Consider the following 20389-nt stretch of genomic DNA (forward strand, 5'->3'; position numbering starts at 1 on the left):
CGGTTCCAAGAATATTCTTTGGTCACCCTATTTTACGACTTACAAACAATAAATCCCATGTCGCCAGCTGTAAGCGTACCTCTGGAGGTATACTTAAAGTGCAGTTCTTCAAATGCACATATATTATTGGAATGTTTTGGCCTTATTCTTGAGAACATTTTGCATCTCGGTAACGTTGAAAACGCGGTCTACCTAGCAGGATGCATATTCTCTTTCAAAGCGCTTTCAAAGTCCTCGCCCACAGCCGCCTAACCAATTCTTCCCGGTGTCATCCATTCCTTGTTTCCATTCTTATTGCCTCGTTAATTCACGGAGTCTTCAGTATTCCCGTACTTCTATCACTCGTGTTTTTATTTTTCGCTTCGTTCGATGGTTTATCTTGTCACCGAGTGTTTTTTGCTCAACGTCTTTATTTTGTGGCGTGCTTGATTCACAGCACGGGAGTGAAGATGGTTGCATGCTATCGTATGGGCTTAGCCATTCCAGCCTTTGTTTAGTTGATTGATACAAGCACAAGCGTAAAGATCAGAATATCACAGCCAAATTTTTTTCATTTTAACTGGTAAACTGAGTAGAAAGATGTTTCCTAGAGGTGGCATTGCGAAGTCATCTGTGGATTATTGCCAGCTAACGTCTGAGCGTTCAGAACGTATGTAAGGTTACGCCACCGGTACAAAAAATTTCACGTTATTCATGTCGCAGTTAACCGCGAACCTTTGCTGAGCTTGAGGGCAATTTTGACCTAATATGGGGTCCTATTCTCGGCATCACAAATTCACAGGGAATTCTCTATCTTTTCTTGTGTAAGCAAAACGTAAGCAACCAATTAAGTCTTCACGTATAGCTATGACGACATGTGATCTAATTTTACGCCTCGCTTATAAAGATCACCACCAAGCTATCACATATTGGGCATAAGAAATATGGGCAGCTGAGGCTGGCAACAAAAACACTCTTTAGGGTTACAAGTGGCGCCAACACCACAAAGTGATCAAGTAACGTTAATCCAAAAGCGAGCGAAAGGCGCTTGTTGAGCTAATAGCATCCTCCATAAACCGCAGGCCGGTGTGCACCCGGGCGCACAAGAGCGCCTTTTCATTCTGAATCAACAGCACCGCTGTGTGCCATCTGTTATCGATAAACCGTGGCGCACCGTCGCGGGGCAATTTTTGTTTTCTCCGTTCGCGCGCTGCTAGCGTCGACGGAGCGCCGGCGTGCAGTCCCAGGGTGTATCTGACAGGGCTTCGAGGAAGCGGCTTCCTCCGCTGTCTGCTACAGCGACGACACGTCAAACACTCTTGTGATGATGGAATAGGCTGTATATTGTTGCTGGCACGAACGGGTCACTTACGAATTTATCGGAGAGCGATGAGACGGACTCAGAACGGGTGCTGATAACGGCCGGAGGTTACATTTGAGAGCACAAACATTGTGCTCCATGTAGTAATTTCGCGTACTGCAAACAAGGGTGCATGGCTAACCAGTAGGAGTAAATATTGCAGCTTTGCATTTGTTTTGTACGAATGAGGCATCACGCACAGTCCATGGTGTGCCCAGACCGTCAAGGGTCTACATATCTTGCGTAGCTCAGGAACAGTCCGTGACTGCTGGCACTACGGTTCGTGTGGTTCTCGGAAGACGAAAAGCAAGTGGCTCTTTAGTAGCAATACGTTGTCCTCCATATATGAGGGATATCGGTTCTATATTGAGTTTCGATAAACATGAGTTTGTAGCAGCGCTTTGTCATATCGAGCTGCTTTATTGAAACTTGTCAACGCTTTTATGAGTTGCTCTTATAGCACAGGAAATGGCGCTGGTGTAGTTCCGCACAGTTTGTCCTCGATCAACGGTCTGTATTTGTGCGCACAGTCGTGGGGTACTGCATTGCGCCGCTTTTGGGGTCAACCCGGGTGCGTGTTTATCGAGAACGCTATAAATAACATCACACGATCTTTTTGACGAATCTATTTCTTTCACTCCGATTAAGTAATATAGTTGAGCTCACTGCTACAATGCAAATTTTATCTCGTTATCACCTTCCCCGCCGTCACCACCGCCATGCTATCGCCTGCTACTATGTTGCGAGTTTATGGCATGACCACAGAAACAAATGTACCTCACCATCGGTTGTATGACGCAGTAAGGGCAGTAAAATGCAACGCCGGAAAATGCCACAGAGTACTGATGCTGCTCCTCCAATCATTCGTCAAGGTCAAACTCAATCGGCGTAGCAATGAATAAAACAGTCGATTTTTTCGTTATTTTTATCCTTAATTCGATCGTGGGACACACTAGCTTACTACGAGGCATGTGGACAAATACCATGCGTTGGGTTTTTTGCAATGTAGATATTTGCGTCGCCCTCTTGTGTTGTTGCTACACCAAACAAATAACTGCTATTTTATTTCCATACATAAAGGAAACTACGAGTCGTTATTTTTATGCTACGTTATCGCTCACTTGGAAACAGGGAAAAGTCTTGTTTCTTTTGCTAGAAAACAGTTTTAAACCGCGCATCGTGCGAAACTGCACCTGCTGCAAATTCGCGGAATTTTCACGGTGCCGAAGATCAGTAAACGTATTTGTCCTATTTCACGGCGCCGGTAGCCACCAATTTCAGGCTGCTTTAAGTTTTACTGTTTCACGTCCCTTTTACGCAGGCCGATGTTTCCAAGGCGTGATGTGAACGTTCCACCAACTGTTTATATTACGTCATGTCTTGTCAGCCAACCATAGGCAGGGCATAACTCACAAGTCATATTACTTTTGAATAGTCATGCCCGCTTCATTTATTCTAGTTTTCATTGCCAGCGAAGAATTAGGTGCTTTCAGCAAAGAGAAACAGGGCGAACTTTAAAACTGGGACTGGTAAACAACATGGACCCCCCGCGGTGGCTCAGTGGATGAGACGTTGCGCTCTTGAGCACGAGGTCACGGGATGAATTCCCGGCCGCGGCGGCCGCTTTTGTGAAGGAAGCGAAAAGCAAAAACGCCCGTGTGTACGAGATTTCGGCGCACGGTAAAGATCCCCAGCTGGTCAAAATTAATCCGGTGTCCTCCACTACAGCGCGCCGCATCGCCTGCGCTGCGTCGGCGCGTTAAACCCTACAATCAACAATCAGTAAACGCCATGAAACTGATGAAACATCACAGTGTGAAAAACACGCAGGGCCGCTTTTTCATCCCGAAGCACGTGACAAAAACTGAAAGCCAATCAGAAAAGACTTCCGGCCAATTCCCAGTTCACAGTGAATTTATGAAGTCGATAGTAGGGCCCATGTACAGGCGATCCGGACGTTAAATGGAGCACGTCAGCGCTGGCCAAACTCGGGAAAAACTGCCTGCGAGCATGATCTATGAGTAGACGTACCGCAGATAGCGAGAGAGCGTCGGCTAATCCGCATCCCGCAGGCCTATCTTCATGTTCTGCCGTTCGCCTTAACGCCTGCTATAGCGTAGCACCGCTGCTACGTTTCGGAGTCGCCAGGGGCGCTTTCAACGCTTTATACAAGCATTTCTTCGCCGCTTTGTAAGAAAAAAACTTGGCAATCAGCGGCGTGTGTTTTCTACTTCATCAGTAGAGAGCGGGTTATAGGCGTATGCCTATTGTGTTTCTGGCGCTCATATCTCGCCGTTTTTATATATGAGCATAAATGAGAGGTTAACAACGGCTTTTATGGTGTTTTGTAGTGCGTATAAATGCCTATTTTGAGTGTCTATGCCTATATGCATAAAAGCGCAAATAAATGCCTATTTTCTATGGATACTTTCTATGCCTATTTTCAGTATGAGCGCTATACAACCACTAGTTTTCCTTTAGTTTTACTTTTGGGTGCACTTTCAGATCGTTATTCACGTTACTCGAGAGCATTGGCTGTTCAGAGTTCTATAGGTTTAACGTGTTCCTCTCGTTCAACAAACTCTGGGAAAACAATCGCTAGCTGCAGTAACGCTCATTCTCAATGACAAAGGCACAATTTTCAATAAAAAATCTGGTGATAGCAGTAGTTTGCTATTGTTTCCAAAATGTTTACAGTGATTCTTAGACTACATTTCGCGTGCACTCTAAAGAGATTTCTTCAAACGTGAGCAGCCACATCCTCGTTTTTGGAAGTATACTCAAATGCAACTGTATTTTCTTCGCAACAGTTAAGCATTGAACGCTCCTTTGTTAGCAGACCACTCCTACACGGAACAGCCAAGGGCGAAACAGGACTGCGCAGCTACATTTTCTTGTGCCTTAAAATTCACACACTGGCGATGGGTTCTGAAATGCGCTTTCCCATCGAAAATTTGTCCCGCTGTTAAACACCTGTTGAAAAACGCTCTTCAAGTGTCTGGAAGAGTGTTTTCCAGCGTTGCGACCCCTTGATTGTTCAATCGGAAAATTATTGTATCTGAGAAAATTGATACAGTTGTGGCCCCCCTGTCGTCATGAAAGAACATAATAATGTCATAATGTATTGTAGTGTCTCTGGCGTATAATATTTGTATCTGTTTCTGTTGCGTCGTAATAAAATTGCGTCAGGCAGACATCAACCGCAGTTGGGTACAATTTAAGAAAGACGACGGAAGTTGCCACGGTGCCTGATTACCGCAGCTGTCGGTTCCTTTCTGCTACGCAAAGCACGCCTTATTGCGACCATTTCGAACACAACGCGAGTCATTTCAGTGATTTTGTCCATGGAAGGCAAGGGTAACGTTTTGCATTAAAATGTTTTTCAGTACAACTACTTAGTTCGACAACCCTTCGCGACATCTATATCAAGAATGGTGAGGGTCAGCTATTAAAGAGGCCAAAAAATATGCAATTTTTCAAGTATTGGGTAGCTTAGCAATACAAGCCTGAAAAATGCCCTGCTTTCATAATGAATCCTGCACGCTCGGCATAAATAGTTTTATTCGGCCAGAAAAAAAAAAGATATTTGAAGATTTGTTCATTCACCCTTTCCCATTTCCCTTGCAGTCGGTGCTAAGCGTCCTGCCCGCGCCGGTAAACCCGGACACACTGCTATTCACAGCACGTGGGTCCAGCTTCAAATCTCTACGGCGAACCGTCGGCCCGGCGTTTACGGCGAGCAAGCTGTCGCAGGTGTTGTAATAACTTTCCCATCCAACGTGTCTTCCTTTAATATGTGTCCTTGTGATTTTCAGTGATCGTGGCCTTTTAGTTTGCGCTGCCAGGGCCATTCGTTTGGTCCATTGGAATACCAACGCTTGTGTTTCGAGCTACCAGGCAAATTAAATGCCTGCAGGCGGTAGCTTTAAATGTCCCCCACCGCGGTACCGTGCTCGCTCCACCATCAGGCCTCATGGCTAAGGCGGGATCTGTATAGCAGCTTCTCCCACATGCCATGAGAAGTGGGAGAGATTTGTAGGGTAAATCATTGTTCTTCGGTCTTTCGAGGATATTGTGCCTGAGTGTACCTGACTGCGGGCAAAATTTTCATTGGTCCCTGTGCTGATAGCGCAACACCAATTGCAATTCCCGTTCCGAGGTGTGCGTATTTATTTGGGTGAGTCTGAATGTGTTCTTGGGTCTGGGTTTGGGTTTGGGGTGGGACAACGGAAGTGCTCTACGACTGCGTCTGTAATGTTCTCTACTTTTCTCGCTAGCAGTTATGTGTAAGTGTATTCGGGTGTGAGCAGAGATGGAGGTACTGCGCAGGAGAGCGTAGTAAGAGTTTCTAGAAGCCTGTGCGAAATATCGGGGCTCGTCACAGTGCGAGCGCGGTGATTGTACTGCTGAAGCTGATGGGTCTCGCACAGCTCATTTATGGCATTCAGTTTGCCGGTTTCAAAGCGATTGCTTGATGATTACAAGAATCCTAATGCGAAATTTCAGCACAGCACGAAATGCATTTTTCTCGGTCACAGCGCATAGCAGCTGAGTATCAGAAAGTCATCGCGAGGTCAGCGAACGCATGACGGCGCACATTGCTCTGGCGTTATCTAGCACAGCGTCGACGCCACTGAGCCTGTTGTTGTAAACAGTTTTTGGACGTGCCGCACAAATGTGGTGGGGTTTCGATGAGCCACGCAACGAAAACGACGAAGGACCTATGTACAGTCACGATCAATTTGAAGGTAGTCGCGGAAGCATCGAATGGCGGGCCTTTAGAGCTGAATAGTTTCGCAAACCATGTTTTGGATTTGTTTGTTTATGTTTTGTTTTTGCCGACCGGCTGCGCTGGGTTATGTTATCTGTGGTATCCGTGGGCCCAGTGAAGCGCCTATACCATTCTTCATGCCGCACGTGTTATCTCCTTTCACAGGGATAGTGCTTCTAACTTCGTCACCAGCCTAGAATAATCTTCGTTGATCTACAGTGTTCCGGATACAATTCGACTATTCGAGAAATCCTCGCGCCGACTGATAAATGCACGCAGAGCACATGACGCGGCTTTCGACCTACCGACGCTCACCAGTTGACTGCTCCTTCGCCGCCTATGTATTCATTGAATTTTTAGGGGAGCACAAGTTCACTCCACTAAACTCGTTTTACGTCAAGACAACTGCGTCGTACCGCAGTCACCGTACCGCGTGTCTTCACAAAAGCGGAAAGCTATCCAGACGCAAGTCGAAGACATGCTCAGCGACGACATTATACAGCCACCGAAAAGCACCTCGACTGCACCGTTCGTACTCATAAAGAAAAAGGCTGCCACATTAAGGTCATGCGTTGACTACCGGCGACTGCACAAAATCACGAAAAAGGGCGTTTACCCCTTGCTGCGAATCGAAGACGCCCTCGACCACCTGTGCCATGTGAAGCATTTCTCATCGATGAAACTGAAGACAGGCAACAAGTGAATTGAAGTGGACGAGAGAGATAGAGAGAAGACTGCATTCATAACCCTGGACGGCTTATATGAGTTCAAGGTGATGCCGTTTGGGCTATGCGCGGCGCCAGCAACGTTTCAGACTCATGGACACTGTTCTAGCTGGCATGAATTGGCACACTTGCCTTGTATACTTCGACGGCTTTGTGGTATTCGCCCGGACTTTCGACGAACACCTTGCAAGGTTGGAGTTTGTCCTCGTGGCCATCCGTACGTCGGGGTTGACGCTGAAGCATAAAAAGTGCCGCTTCGCGTATGAGGAACTCAAGATTTTGGGCCACGTCATGAACGACGCGGGATTCCTGCTTGCCGCACCAAAAATTCAGCCATAGCTAACTTCCAAACACTGAGAGATAAGAAGAGCGGGCGAAGATTTCTCCGGCTGTGCGCATACTACCGGCGCTTTGTCGCAAACTTCGCACGCACTTCAGAGCCACTCACGCACCTGACGAAAGATAGCACCCCTTTCAGCTGGGACAATGCCCAAGAGGAAGCATGTTGCGAGCTGCAACAACACCGGCAAAGCCCGCCCGTGCTCGCTCATTTCGATGAAAACAACCAAACGCAAATGCACGTGGAAACCAGTGATATTGGCTTGAGTGCCGTCCTCGTCAAAAAGCAAAGGGGTTGAGAAAAGGTAACCGTATGTGCCAGCCGTGGCCTGTCTAAGGAGGAGAAAAACTACTCTGCCTCCGAGAAAGAGTGCGTCATGGGCCATTTCAAAATTTCGCCCATACATCTATGGTAGACCGTTCAAACTTGTGACAGTCCACCATGCGCTGTGTTGGCTCGCCTATTTGAAAGACCCTTCTGGCCGTCTTGGGCGGTGGAGCTTGCGCCTACAAGAATTGGACGTTACAATCGCTTATAAATCCTGCAGGAAATACTCCGACGCCAACTGCCTCTCCCGTGCCCCCATCGACCCACCGCCTCAAGACTCCGAAGAAAGCCCGTTCTTCGGAGTCGTGACGGAGCGCGACCTAGTCGCCCAGCAACTTGCCGACCACGAGTTGCGCATCATGATCAACTACCTCGAAGGACGCAACGTCGCCGTGCATAGGCCCTACCAAACGCGACTTACCAGCATTCAGCCTCAAAAACACCGTCCTCGTGAAGAAAAATCTCAACCCCGGAACGAGAACGACTTATATTTTGTCATCCCTGCAGACCTTCGTGACGAAATTTTGGAAGCGTCGCCCGACGACTCGTCGTCTGGACATCTCGGCACGGCACGTACTATCGGAAAAATGAAGGCAAAGTACTACTGGTCCCGCCTTACAATCGATGTGTCCCACTACGCCCGGAGCTGCAGAGACTGCAAGCGACGAAATCTATCGCCGATGATACTGGCGGACTTCTGCAGCCGATCACCGTCCCATCGAGGCTCTTCCACCAGATTGAAATGCACCTTTGGGGCCCGTTCCCTACGTCATTATTCGAGAACAAGTGGATTGTCCTAGCGACAGACTACATGACGCACTATGCAGAGACCACCACTTTTCCGAGGGGGCGGCACAAGAAGTCGCAAAGTTCATGATAAGCCAAGTTGTGCTGCGACATGGAGCCCCTGAAATCCTAATCACGGACCGACGAACGGCCTTCACTGCGGAACTCATACAAGGTATTTTCTCTACAGCAACATGGATCACCGAAGAACGACGGCGTACCACCCCCAAACGAACGGACTAACGAACGTCTGAACAAGATGATCGCGGATATGCTATCTATGTACGGCGACGTGTAACATAAGACCTGGGACGAAGTCCTTCCTATATGTCGCGTTTGCGTACAACACGGCTATCCATGGAACTACGCAGGTGACAGCGTTCGAGCTTGTCAACGGAAGACGGCCGACTACGATGATTTACGCCCTGCTTCCGCACGTACAAGACGATGACCTCAACGCGGACGTTCAAGGATACCTTCAGCGTGCGGAGGAGGCTCACCAGCTCGCTCGAGTTTGCAGAACGGACAAGCAGCTGGTGGATACCGGACGCTACAACCTCCGAAGCCGAGACGCCGAGTACCACCCAGGGGATCGTGTTCGGTTTGGACACCCATCCGACGATGTGGACTCAGTGAGAGGATTCTGCGACGGTATATGGCACCCTATCGGATTCTACAACGTGTTGGCGAACTCAACAACGAGGTGATCCCCGATGGTGATTCCGAAACATCACGACAACGCATGGGGCCCGACGTCGTCCACGTGATTCGCTTAAAACCTTACTGCGCAACATGACAGGCTTTTTTTGTTGTTTGTGCAGACTGTCTTTTATTTTAGCATCGGGTCGATGCTCTCTTAGAGGCTGGGGGGGGGGGTAGTGCCACGAACCACGTTTTTGCTTTGTTTTTTATGTTTTGTTTTTGCCACCCTGCGGCGCCCGGCTATGTTATCTGTATCATCTATGGGGATGCCGCACATGTTATCTCCTTTCAAAGGGGAGTGCTTCGAACTGCGTCACCAGCCAAGAATAATTTTCTGTCATCTACAGTATTCTGGATACAATTCGACTATTCCAGAAACCCTCGCGCCGACTGATAAACGCCCGCAGAGCAGATGCCGCACCTTTAGACTCGCCGACGCTCGCCTGCACACGTCATTTTGTCGACTACTGCTTCGCCACCTGTGTATTCTTTGAGTTGTTAGGGAAGCACAAGTTCGCTTCAATAAAGGTGTTTTCCTGCGGAAACCCCTCCAACTTATTTCATGCAACATGGGCCTGCCCTATCACTTGGCCTTCAGGAAACAACACCACAAACACGGTCGCGCTATGGGAGGCAGCTCTGGCCAGCTCCAACTTCAGGATTCAGAATGACTTAATTCTTCGAGCCCGGAGAGGAGCACAAGAGTCTGGGGCCCTGGAAGAATGTCACCACCCCTAAGGCAATCGCGACACCTCCTTATTTATCGAATAAGCGTTTATCTCTCGCTCTCTCCCTTCAAGTATACTGCGTCGTCTTAGGCTTCGTGACAATAGCTAGAACTGTGGAGGTAAAGATAGCGCTGCTTTCTTTCCCCGTAGTCTCTTGCATGATACAAGCATGATACAACTCGTAACATGGCACTTCTGCTTGTTACCTCGCCATTCGAGCGACCTTCTTCAAATTCATAGCGCCTACGTGCAGCCCGCCGCGCATGCGCAGCTTCTGTGGCTTTTTGTGAACTTCAACAGACGCACGCACAGGCACACACACACACGCATGCACATGCACATACACACATGAAAGAACAAGACGCTAGTTTTTTATTACTGCCTAGTTTTGCACCGCCTCGGCATACTTTCCTTATACTCACAGTATCGCCATACTTTAATGATCTGCTTCAATGTTCGCTCTGTCTCGTCGACCTTCGATGTCGTCTTCACTTGCGGAGTTAGATCGAGGGATTACGGCGACGCAAAAACACAAGTGGGGACGCTTAAGAGCTTGACCTATAAAAAGGCGCCTCTAGACGTGTTGAGCGCAAGACCGATCGCCTGCTTGTGCACTCTTGCTGCGGACAGTGTATGTGTCTGCGTGAGATAGTTACGTGAAGATATGTGCGGATGTAATGCGGCTGAGGATGAAAGCCTGTATGAGGCATAGACGACCATCTTCTTTTAGGACAGCATGCCAGTTTGGGATACGGTAATGAGGCGTAGTGTGTACCATAGTGCGAAGTTTTCGTTATGCTTTCTGGGGATTAACAGTCGCGGCCACTGATACAGGGAACACGGCAGGTGTGGCCGCGCTTCTGGGACCACCAAGCGGGCTCCGCGCGAAGTATGCGGCGCAGGCGGATTCAAAGCCAGAGGCGGAGGCCGGCTGCGCGTCGAATGCTACGGCTCCTCCCAATTCGCCGCACGCGTGGTTTGTGTAGTCCGAACCGCGCGAGCAATCTAGCTCTCTCCGCTCGCGGCGAAGTGGGATGAGCCGTCGCAGACGACGCACATCTAACTACGCCGCTGGCCCTGATTGCGCTTGCGCCGCAATACTTCCTGTGGCGAATGACGTGGCGCTCCGTGTAGCGCGGCCAGCCGCTCCGTGTTCCCTGTATCAGTGGCCGCGACTGTACATTCAGGCCGATCATCAGCACTCTGTTTCTCTTTTATGCCTGTGTCTTTGTCGGTTTCTCTGATGCAATTTTTGTTTTCCAGGCGTTTCGTGTTTTTAAATCTTCCTCTGATACAATGGCTGATTGCATCGAAAAAATAAGTTCTTCAGGAAGACCGGTCAACGTCATGCTGATGATGAGAAGATACGCGTTGGACGCTACAATGAAGGCAGGCTTCGGCACTGACATGGGTGCTTTGACTGCTCCAACGGGCGGTCCCCTAGACCTTCTTACCGAAGCAGCTGTGCGCTTACTGCCAAGCGTCGGACTTGATGGCAGTGCGGTTGTGGCGAGTATGTTCTATTAAATTTTTATCCGACTACATTATTTACGTACTCCGAAAGTAGGCTCATTTCTGTTGAGGAAAATTTCAAGTTGGAACAAAGGGTGTCATTTTTTAAGGAGTGCAAACACGGTGGCCATCACTGAAGCGCTTAAAATGTAACGTGCCCAGGTTTTCGTGAGCCCTAGTAAAAATGTGTTAACGATTGAACTCAGCTAACTAGGTTTGAGTTATAGGAGAACAAAGCGTTTTTTTTTTGCAAACTCCTATTTTAGCCCACATTTCTGTCAGCATTAGGCTACGCGAGCGGGTGCAATCCTTGATAACGGCTTCCCAGCGATTTTTATCCTGCTTTATGTTTAACTCCACGCGAGCTGCAGGAATAAAGATCTCCAGATCTTCAGAAGAAAGACCTGCAGAATAAAGATCTCCAGCGCACGATAAAGACCTCCAGGAGGTCAAAATTAGTCTGGAGCACTCACTACGGCGAGCCTCATCGACTGTGTAGCGTCGCCACGTTCAGCCTAATATTCAATCGATAATCCATTGCATTAAAAATGCTCTTGCAGTACAGTTTATTGCAATTTTACTCGGGACACGAAAATCCGTATACGTGCTTTGAATGCTAAAGCGTTGTGGCTCTGCGATTGGATGAATCAACGGCAACCGGCTGGCGGTAGCTGTTACCCTCACTAGCCATTTTCCATAAGTAGGTATGCGGAAATTTTCGGGAAGCATGTGGACGTCGGAGACAAATGGCCGTCAGTGAATCGGAGGTGAGATTTGGACGCAAGTTGTCATGGCCATTCGCCATTGGTCGGCATTCTTGAGAGTGTGTGTGACCGGTAAGAAGGACATTCTAGCTTTCCACTGTGAACCACGAATCGGTATTATGGTAGCTTCATAGAATCAGTGTCACCCTACCGATGTAGCAGTAACAAAGGAAGCCATAATGTCTCCGCATTCAAAGCAGGTAAGCAGACTTGAGTTTACGATGACCGCCACGCTGCTTGCAGCGAAGGCGCTGAGTATTGGTGCTTAGCTTGCTTCGAATTTCTGACATTTTTTATGTAGAATGCTCTATATATGCCGAAACGTGTGAGATACTAAATATAGCTGTGAGGTGCACAAAATAGCCCATAAAAGGTTGTAGTTGGGCGAGCCGAGAATCGCAAGCCGCGAATTACGCCGCAGGAAACGTAGGGCGCCATGGACCGACCGTGATCCCGTGATCGCGGCAGGAAAGACAAGAAGTAGTGCAGAAGCATTGTCCCATGTGTCAACTTTTGAGAAAGGGTGACACCGTAAAAAGGAAACAGCGGAAAGGGAGGTTAGGCCGCTACCGCACGTGCACAGTGAGCCCCCTTGAAAGCTGAACGTACATACGTTGGCGAAGAGGCTGCTCCTGGTGATGGGCAACGAGCGGAACGACTTCGGAAGGCACTGTCAAGAGAGCCTGCAATACTCTTGTCAACTTTTTTCATAAATCTTAAATGCTTCCAGAACGTACTCAACAAACCGTCGATTACTAGAATAGGTGGTCACCAAGCACCTCAGCCAGAGATTGCTACTCTGTGCCCGGTACTAAGTATCTCCTGTAAGCTTTCCTTAGTTTCAAAAGCGCAGAACATTGGAGTCATTCGCTGCTCACAACGAAGGATTTCTTGCCTCACGGGACATTTACAGTTTCGTGTTAACCGCCATTTATTTATTTCCATCTAAACTAATACGGTTCATAGGCTGTTTTTATAGCACGTGCACTGTTGGCTTACCTCCGCAGGTTTCGCACAACAATTCTGCAGCCTGCTTCTTGAATTTTTTTTATTTATCGTTTACGCAGCGAGTGCCCCGATTTATCGAAAAGGCAGTGCATTGCGGGCTGCAGCCAAGAATAAAACAATTCTTGATTCATTGGCTTCTTTCGCAAAACTTGTTGTGGCAAGCCTCTTTCGTAAAGCTGTCCGTATTTTCCAGGTTATATCCCGCGTTCCCAAATGTTAATGCGCTGAGTATCGTAAAACAGTTCAACCTGCAATGTGTATGACGTTGTTTAATACCCCTGTCACACGGGCACTTTCAATCGCGATTGAAGTGAATCGCGATCGAGTTTTCGAGCGCGCTCGAAGCACTGCCGCAGGTACACGGCACGTTTCAATCGCGATTGAAAAGTTGCACTGGTTGCACTCGTGTACGCTAGATGGCGCTAACATTGTACTTGCGGCCGGCGTCTGGTAACTCCTCGTTGTCGTAGGTATACGTAAGTATGTAAATGTTACCTCACGCTTATTTGGGTCAAGTTATTTGACACAATTTGTGGCGTTAGTTGAAGTTTTCACCTTCTGTGTCATTACTGAGCGGGGACGAGAGTACCGCCGCTTTCGTTCGATCGCGCTTGGAAGCCTCGATCGCGCTTGAGAAACCAGGATTGAGTTCGAGCGGGATCGAGCTCGATCACGATTGAAACGGCCGTGTAGCATGCGCCCGATCCGGATTGAGCTCGATCCGGATCGACTCAATCGCGATTGAAAGTACCCGTGTGACAGGGGTATAAGGCGTAAAACCCAACTTGTAAGTAACGTGACATTAGGCCTAGACATGGGTCGTTTGGCATAACGTCAGACTTTGTCGTATAACGTCGTGCAGTAGCTGATTATTGGAAAACTTTCTTTGGGTGGGTCAAGCATCGGGTACTGCTTGACATTGTAATGCCTCAAGGCAAAGCTTTAGACCACACGAAGCACATACTCGACAGTTTGCGTTGTACTACCAAAGTGGTACATACCTACATAGTAGCGATAGTAGCACATATTCCCATTGCTTGTTCAAATGGTGCTGCTTAAGGTTCCTGTGGGCCCTAGCATATAAGACGCAATCAATAAACTAACCAATCTATTACTTTGAGCGTAGGCGCTTCCAGGTTCGACCACAATAAACCTGGAGACGTGCATATGTACAGTGAAATAATAAACTGCCCTCTATATTCAGCCCTGTGTACTGCTTTCGGGCAGTATTCCGCTACTGGCACAACCGCAGCACCTGTCTCTGCACAAAAAATGCCTAGTTCCATTTCAACCTTAAAAAGGCCTAGTTCTTGCATTTATGGGTAATTTAGGTAAGCAAACTGTAATGATTTCTGCTTTTTTTTTCACATTGTGTGCCAGAGCTTCGCTGGCTATGGCTATGGCTTGTAAATATGACAGGGTTGCTTAGTGATTCTTTCGTCGTAATGCTTCAAGCCCTCATGAAGCCAATTGTCGAGAAACGACGACACAATATTTCAGTAAGCACGTTCATTTCTTCCTTGCGGATTTAAAATCCGCTGGTTCGGGTGGTGGCCCACCTTGCCGTCGACCTTTCGTTTACGTGTGTGTTTTTCGGGTGGATTTGAAAAAATGAAGATACTCCGGAGAAAGGCAATGAAATTTGTGAGCTTCAAACCATTTAGTCCCTTTCCAATTTGACGGATCTTTCCCTCTATAGTAAGGGATAAGTGCGCTAATTTGCACTCAAACTTCACGGCTTTGTACCTGTAGAAAAGAAGGTACGAATGCGCTGTAATATTTCAGGGTTGATGTTGAATAAAAGAATAATAGTGCTTTATTATAACGACCTTCAGTAAAAAATAATCTACAATTATATTATTACCTTATTATTACTAATTATAATTAGTCTTGATATATTCAAAGAAAAAACGTACTACGCAAACTTTGACCAAGAAACAAGAAAACATACACGCATTACGTCTTCTGATGCCTTTAATGACCTTGGGGTAGCCTAAACAAGAGAAAAATCTGGGCAAGTTGGTTGTGCATAATTTGTAATAGCGCTGGTCCTGTGTCTTCCCTGTCTCGTCGTGTCCTCTAGCGTGGTTAGAAATGGCCGGGGTATCTGGGCAGGTAATAAGATGCAGCTCATACATCTTACAAAAAAAGTGGCGCAGCTTGCAGTAGTCGCAGAAGGCTGGAGAGACAAGAGAGCTCGCGTTCGACCTACCTTCTCCTCACACTGGCAGCGGATCCCAGGTGAGAGGGAGCAGCCGGTCCCTAGCAGTGCAAAGCCGTTTTTGACGGCACTGTAAAGCAAAGACCATTGAAGTGTCTACAGTGTTTTATTCAAGAGAACTCGTCGCCATCCTTTTCGCCATCGTCTTCCCACGGCATAGGGGCGTAGGGTAAATCCTCTTGTACCGCGTTTTCCTTTCGCAAGACCTGCACTTCTTCGTCAGCTGGCCCGGTGGCCGTGTCCACGTGTGGATTATGAAGGGATGGCTTGACAGATTCGCCGTCATCGTATTCGGTGTGGCGGACGCGTGGCACACCGGTCACTAAACGACGACGATGACAATAAAGGGGGGGGGAGAGCTCCTCATGCGGTGTAAGCCACTGCGCAAGCCCGGACGACGCCGGGCAGTTGCAGCGAGGTGCGCGCTCACGTGCGTTAAAAGTTGTCTGTCTACGCCGCACACATTTCTTTCGGACTAAACAGCTTTCCTGTTAAAACTTTAGAGGACTACACGTTCCTAATTTCATTTATTTGGGGGATTTAGCGTTCACAAGCTACCGTTAGGTTATGAGGCGCGTCGTAGTGGACGGTTTCGGTTAAAATTTGACCACCGCACATCATGACTGCGGACCCTAATTTCACACAGGGGCACTTTAGCCGGCGGCTCAGATACTGAGCCACCGCGGCAGGTACTATAGGCACCTCCTGAGCCTTCAAGAGTAAAACCGGCTTCTGAACAAAATTATTTTCACGCTAATGTTCGGGCCTGCTGTAGAATTCCGACGTATGTTGATAATTCGCAAGCAGTCGGAGTTTTTGCTCGTTGCAAGCCCGGCACCTACCCGTGCGCAATTTGGAGGTGTCAAGTTCCGAGGCATACAGCGTCCGTCGTGAAGCGTTGTCTTGAAATACTGTGAAAAGAAAGCATTTCTGTTCAAAGGCATTGGTTACTACGCAACTCTCAAATCCGCGTTCCCGGAACGCAAATTGGGCGACGAATGCTACGCAAAATGGCCGGTTGCTCAAAAAGTAAAAACAGTTGAACGAATTTTCTAAATGACGTTTCCTTGAACAGCGTAACTAATTGAGGGGAGAAGAAAGGTAAATTTTATTCTTGATGGGATTCCGTCCAGCGGCATCCGGAATGCAAAACGAGAACGCGACGCCTGGATAACCTCAGCGAGACAATACTACCTCACTAATGGTAAACATAGTAAATTGGCTGGGGCCTTCGAGTGGCAGAACAGAGTATAGACATCCACTGCGGACAACAGGAGGAATCTGGCGGGTAGTTGAGCACGCTTCCGATAGTGGCGCTAGGTTAGGCGACTGGCCAAGCCTCTTAGCGGCAGTAACGATAAAAGGAAGGTTTAGATGTTGAGGGCAAAGAATGTTGGTAATTATTAGGAGACCGAACAGAAGCCCGCCACTGCAAAAATGACGTTCAAGCAGATATAGAGATGGTTCCACCAGCGTAGGCACTGCCTCATGACTGAACCTAAAATGTGTTTGTTACCTTCTATATGACGTTGGTTTTTTGAAGATATCGGTGTGGTCTTTACGGCCATGGGCTATCAACAGTGTACATTAAGAGCTTGTGTAAAAACCAATTGGCCGAGGCAACGCAACGCTGAAGATGACTGGGAGCGGGGAAACCCGGCGAAGGGAGGCAAATCAGCAGCCAACCCAGTGCCTATGCAATTGAAATTCCCCACCACGAAGAGAACAGAGAGCCCAGCTCCAGATAGGGCAGCACATGAAGCTATTGCAACAGACAACGAAACGTCCGCCTCAACAGCAACTATGAAATATCTGCGGTCATACGGCGCTGCTCCAACATTTCGACATTTAAACCCAACCGGTACCTCATACAAAACGAATGAAACAACCCTCCACGTCATCCCCAACACAACGGGGTGGCGCAGACACTGGCGTTAAGGTCATTCGGTGATTCGACACTAATTTTATCGCATTCAGTTCATTATAATGAGCCTTCAGATATCCTTTTTTTCACTTCATTCTCTAAAAGGGCAAGAAGGCTGACCTCTTACAACTCCTCCTGGACAAAGAAGACGTCGGTGGCTCTGACAGTGAGCATACCTTTTTTATTCGCACCTCGGAGTTCTGCCCCGTAGCCAACTTATTATTTGCGAAACAATGAGTCGTTTTACAGATATTGACTTTTATACAGGTGCCTATGAAAGAAGAATCCAAAGCTTGGTTAACATCAAATCAATTTTTCAATTCAATTTATTGTTCTTTGTGGCGCTACAAAACATACGCGAACACTGTTTGGACACATAGCCAGCGGCTAGTACGGGGTCCAATAAAAAAGTGCAAGAATTGCAGAAAACACATGTCAGTACATATGGTCGGCACTAAACTTAAAAATCGTTAAAAAGCACTCTAGACACTAGTTAGAGCACAGATTTCTTGAATGAATACAATTCTAAGGGCCAATAAAATAAACAAGAGCACGTTGAATTCTTACCAGCAATAACTACGGCAATTGCATTTGTCACTAGGGTTACAATGAATACATCATATTAAAGCACAAGAATCACTTAAAATGCAGTATGTTATCACATTTTATAAGAAGTATCACGTCATTCGATAATGGGGTATAAATGCGGGAGAATGTACAAATAATAGCTGCAAGCGTGAACTGAAAGAGCGTCATTCATTTTAAGGTAGTGTGTTTTTATCACGACAGAAAAATTGTTAGCAGCTTTTACGTCATGCGGAAGGCTGTTCCAGATCTTGACAGTAAATCCCAACGTACACGCACCGTAAGCATATCTTTTTGCGGCTAAGTTAAAGTTTACAAGGGTATGGCCCCGTGTCACGCGTGCGGGATTATTAAGTGTAGACGTACCAAAAGGAAGGTTGCTTGTTATTATGTTGTGGATGCATTCAGCACTTTTTTTAATCACGAATTAGATCAAATGGTAAGACGCGTAATTCAGTAAACAGCGCCTTGCTGGGTTGAGAGTATCCAAAAAGCGTAAACATTCTCAGAGCTCATTTTTCCGCTCGCCTCAGGAGCTCTAGGTAAGTATTGTATGTCCAGCCCCACGACTCGATGCAATACGTAAGATGAGCGTGCACTAACGTGAAGTATAGGACTGGCAGAACATCGGCGTCGAAGTATTCACGTAATTTAATTAGAGCAGAGTAGCCAGACGCAATCTTCCCGCAAACCGCGTCGACGTGATGTTTCCACGGTATATGCTTGTCTAAGATCACACCAAGGTACGTAAAAAGGTTGGTTGATTCAAGCTGCGCTTGGCAAAAAGCTAATCTGATATCAGCCAAACCGAGTGATCTGTTTCGTGAATGGAAAAGTACATAGTTGTTATTCTTTGTGTTGACTGTCAATTTTTTTCCTCAGATACCAGTCTGAGATTTTTTTCAGCTCTGCGCTTAAGATACTTTCGAGTTCGGTAGTAGGATTGGCAGTGATTATAACGGCCGTGTCATCAGCGTACATGATAGAGTTGGCTGAGGTTAATATCTGAGGCAAGTCATTCACGTTAAGGGAAAAAAATTAAGGACCAAGAGTATAGGCCTGCCGTACCCCTGTTCGCAAGTACTGCATATATGACGTAACATTTTTTATTGACCCAACTTGTTGACGATTTGTAAGATAGCTAGCAAAAAATTCAAGCACCCTATCACGAAACCCGTATATTTTTAATTTGTTTAGCAATATGTCATGGTTAACCATGTCGAAGGCCTTCTTTATATCTCGAAAGATAACAGCAGCTAGTTTGTTGATGTCTAGCGCACTCTTGACCGACTGGCTGACTGGAATCACGGCCAAGCTAGTTTAATGCTTCGAACGAAATCTATGTTGCTGTGGAAAAATAATATGATATTTATCTAGGAAATCGTAAATGCGTTAAGGGGAATTTTTTCGAATGTGTTATTAATAACGCTTAGAAAAGAAAAAGGTCTGTAGCTGTAAAGGCCCGTTCACACTTGCAACGAAACGACGCGACAAAGCGACGAAGGCGAAAGCGATCGCCACCCTTGCGATTCGCACTTGCACGTGACATCGAGCGACGGGCGACGACAATTTTTCGCTTTTCTTGTTATTGTCTCGTGCTCGGAGTGAAACTTCACGGGAGCTTCGTCGCTTGTGGAGACACAGCATCCGGGTGCTTTGGCAGGATATGACGTCAAGAAGTCTCGCCTCCTGCTTCCGCTTCAAAAGCGACGGCGCGATGGAGGCGAAAAAAATTCGTCGAGACCGATCGCTCTCGTCGCGCGAAGAAAGCGACGGAAATGTCCGTCGCTTTCGTCTCTTTTGCTCGGTTTCGTCGCAAGTGTGAACGGGTCTTAAGAGTCAGAAGTATCGCTATCCTTATATATCGGTGTAACTCTGGCTATCTTGAAAGACGACGGGTATGTGTATTCAAGCAACGAATGGTTGAACAGACGGCACAAGGTTGGTCCTATGATTTCACTGATTTTCTTGATTAGTTTTGCAGAAATGCGGTCCGAGCCAACTGCTTTATTTGTTGACAACTGCGCAACAACCCACAAGACTTCGTTGAGTTCGATTTTCTGAAGGGCGAAAGAGTTAGCAACTGGCGGTAGAGGAACACTGTCCTAACTTGCGACGGGAAGCTTCGAAGCCAGTTCAGGACCGAAATTGGTATAAAAAAGTATTAAATTTGTTAACGGTGTCTTTTGTATTGCTAGGGGTAGGGTGGAGCATTTTTTTTTATTTCTCGTGACCTCGTTAACCACTTCCCACATTTTTTTTTATTCCCTGAGGCATCTTGAATGTGGCGAGAAAAATATTCTCTTTTTCCGGTTCTAAATAAAGACACTGATTTGGTATGCGCCAATTTGGACTGGTAAGATAATATTCGTTTCCCTTGTGATGTCGCCACTTATGATACCGATAGTCCTTTTTCCTCAGTATGCTTAGAATTTCTTCGGTCATCCAGGGACAAATCGGTTGATAGCGTTGCGACGATGCTACATTTCGGCTACTGCAGCCTATAAGCTCATTTATGGTAGTAATCACGTTCAAGACCTCTGTATTTACGTCTTCATGATAGATATGGTCTGGTCTGATAAACAACTGCTTGTTACAGAATATTTCATGATTTATATTGGTTCTGTGTGTCGGCATAAGCGTTTCTACCATAGGAA

At 47.1% G+C, this 20389-nt stretch overlaps 2 protein-coding genes across 2 annotated transcripts in view; both read left to right on the forward strand.

Annotated features, from left to right (window-relative positions):
* Window positions 1-11245, forward strand: part of LOC144168172 (cytochrome P450 3A18-like) — a 30859-nt gene extending 19614 nt beyond the window's left edge. Inside the window, exons 5-6 of the mRNA XM_077697208.1 lie at window positions 4967-5092; window positions 10982-11245. Of these exons, the coding sequence (XP_077553334.1) occupies window positions 4967-5092; window positions 10982-11245 (390 nt within the window). The remainder of the gene's footprint in view (window positions 1-4966; window positions 5093-10981) is intronic.
* Window positions 11246-14341: 3096 nt separating this feature from the next.
* LOC144169043 (cytochrome P450 3A19-like) overlaps window positions 14342-20389 on the forward strand; it is a 34183-nt gene continuing 28135 nt past the window's right edge. Inside the window, exons 1-2 of the mRNA XM_077698039.1 lie at window positions 14342-14501; window positions 17253-17313. Of these exons, the coding sequence (XP_077554165.1) occupies window positions 14415-14501; window positions 17253-17313 (148 nt within the window). The 5' untranslated portion in view covers window positions 14342-14414. The remainder of the gene's footprint in view (window positions 14502-17252; window positions 17314-20389) is intronic.

This window comes from Haemaphysalis longicornis, unplaced genomic scaffold, assembly GCF_048455015.1.
Source record: "Haemaphysalis longicornis isolate Haplotype H1 unplaced genomic scaffold, Haemaphysalis longicornis Haplotype H1 scaffold_2, whole genome shotgun sequence".
NCBI classification, from domain to species: Eukaryota; Metazoa; Arthropoda; class Arachnida; order Ixodida; family Ixodidae; genus Haemaphysalis; species Haemaphysalis longicornis.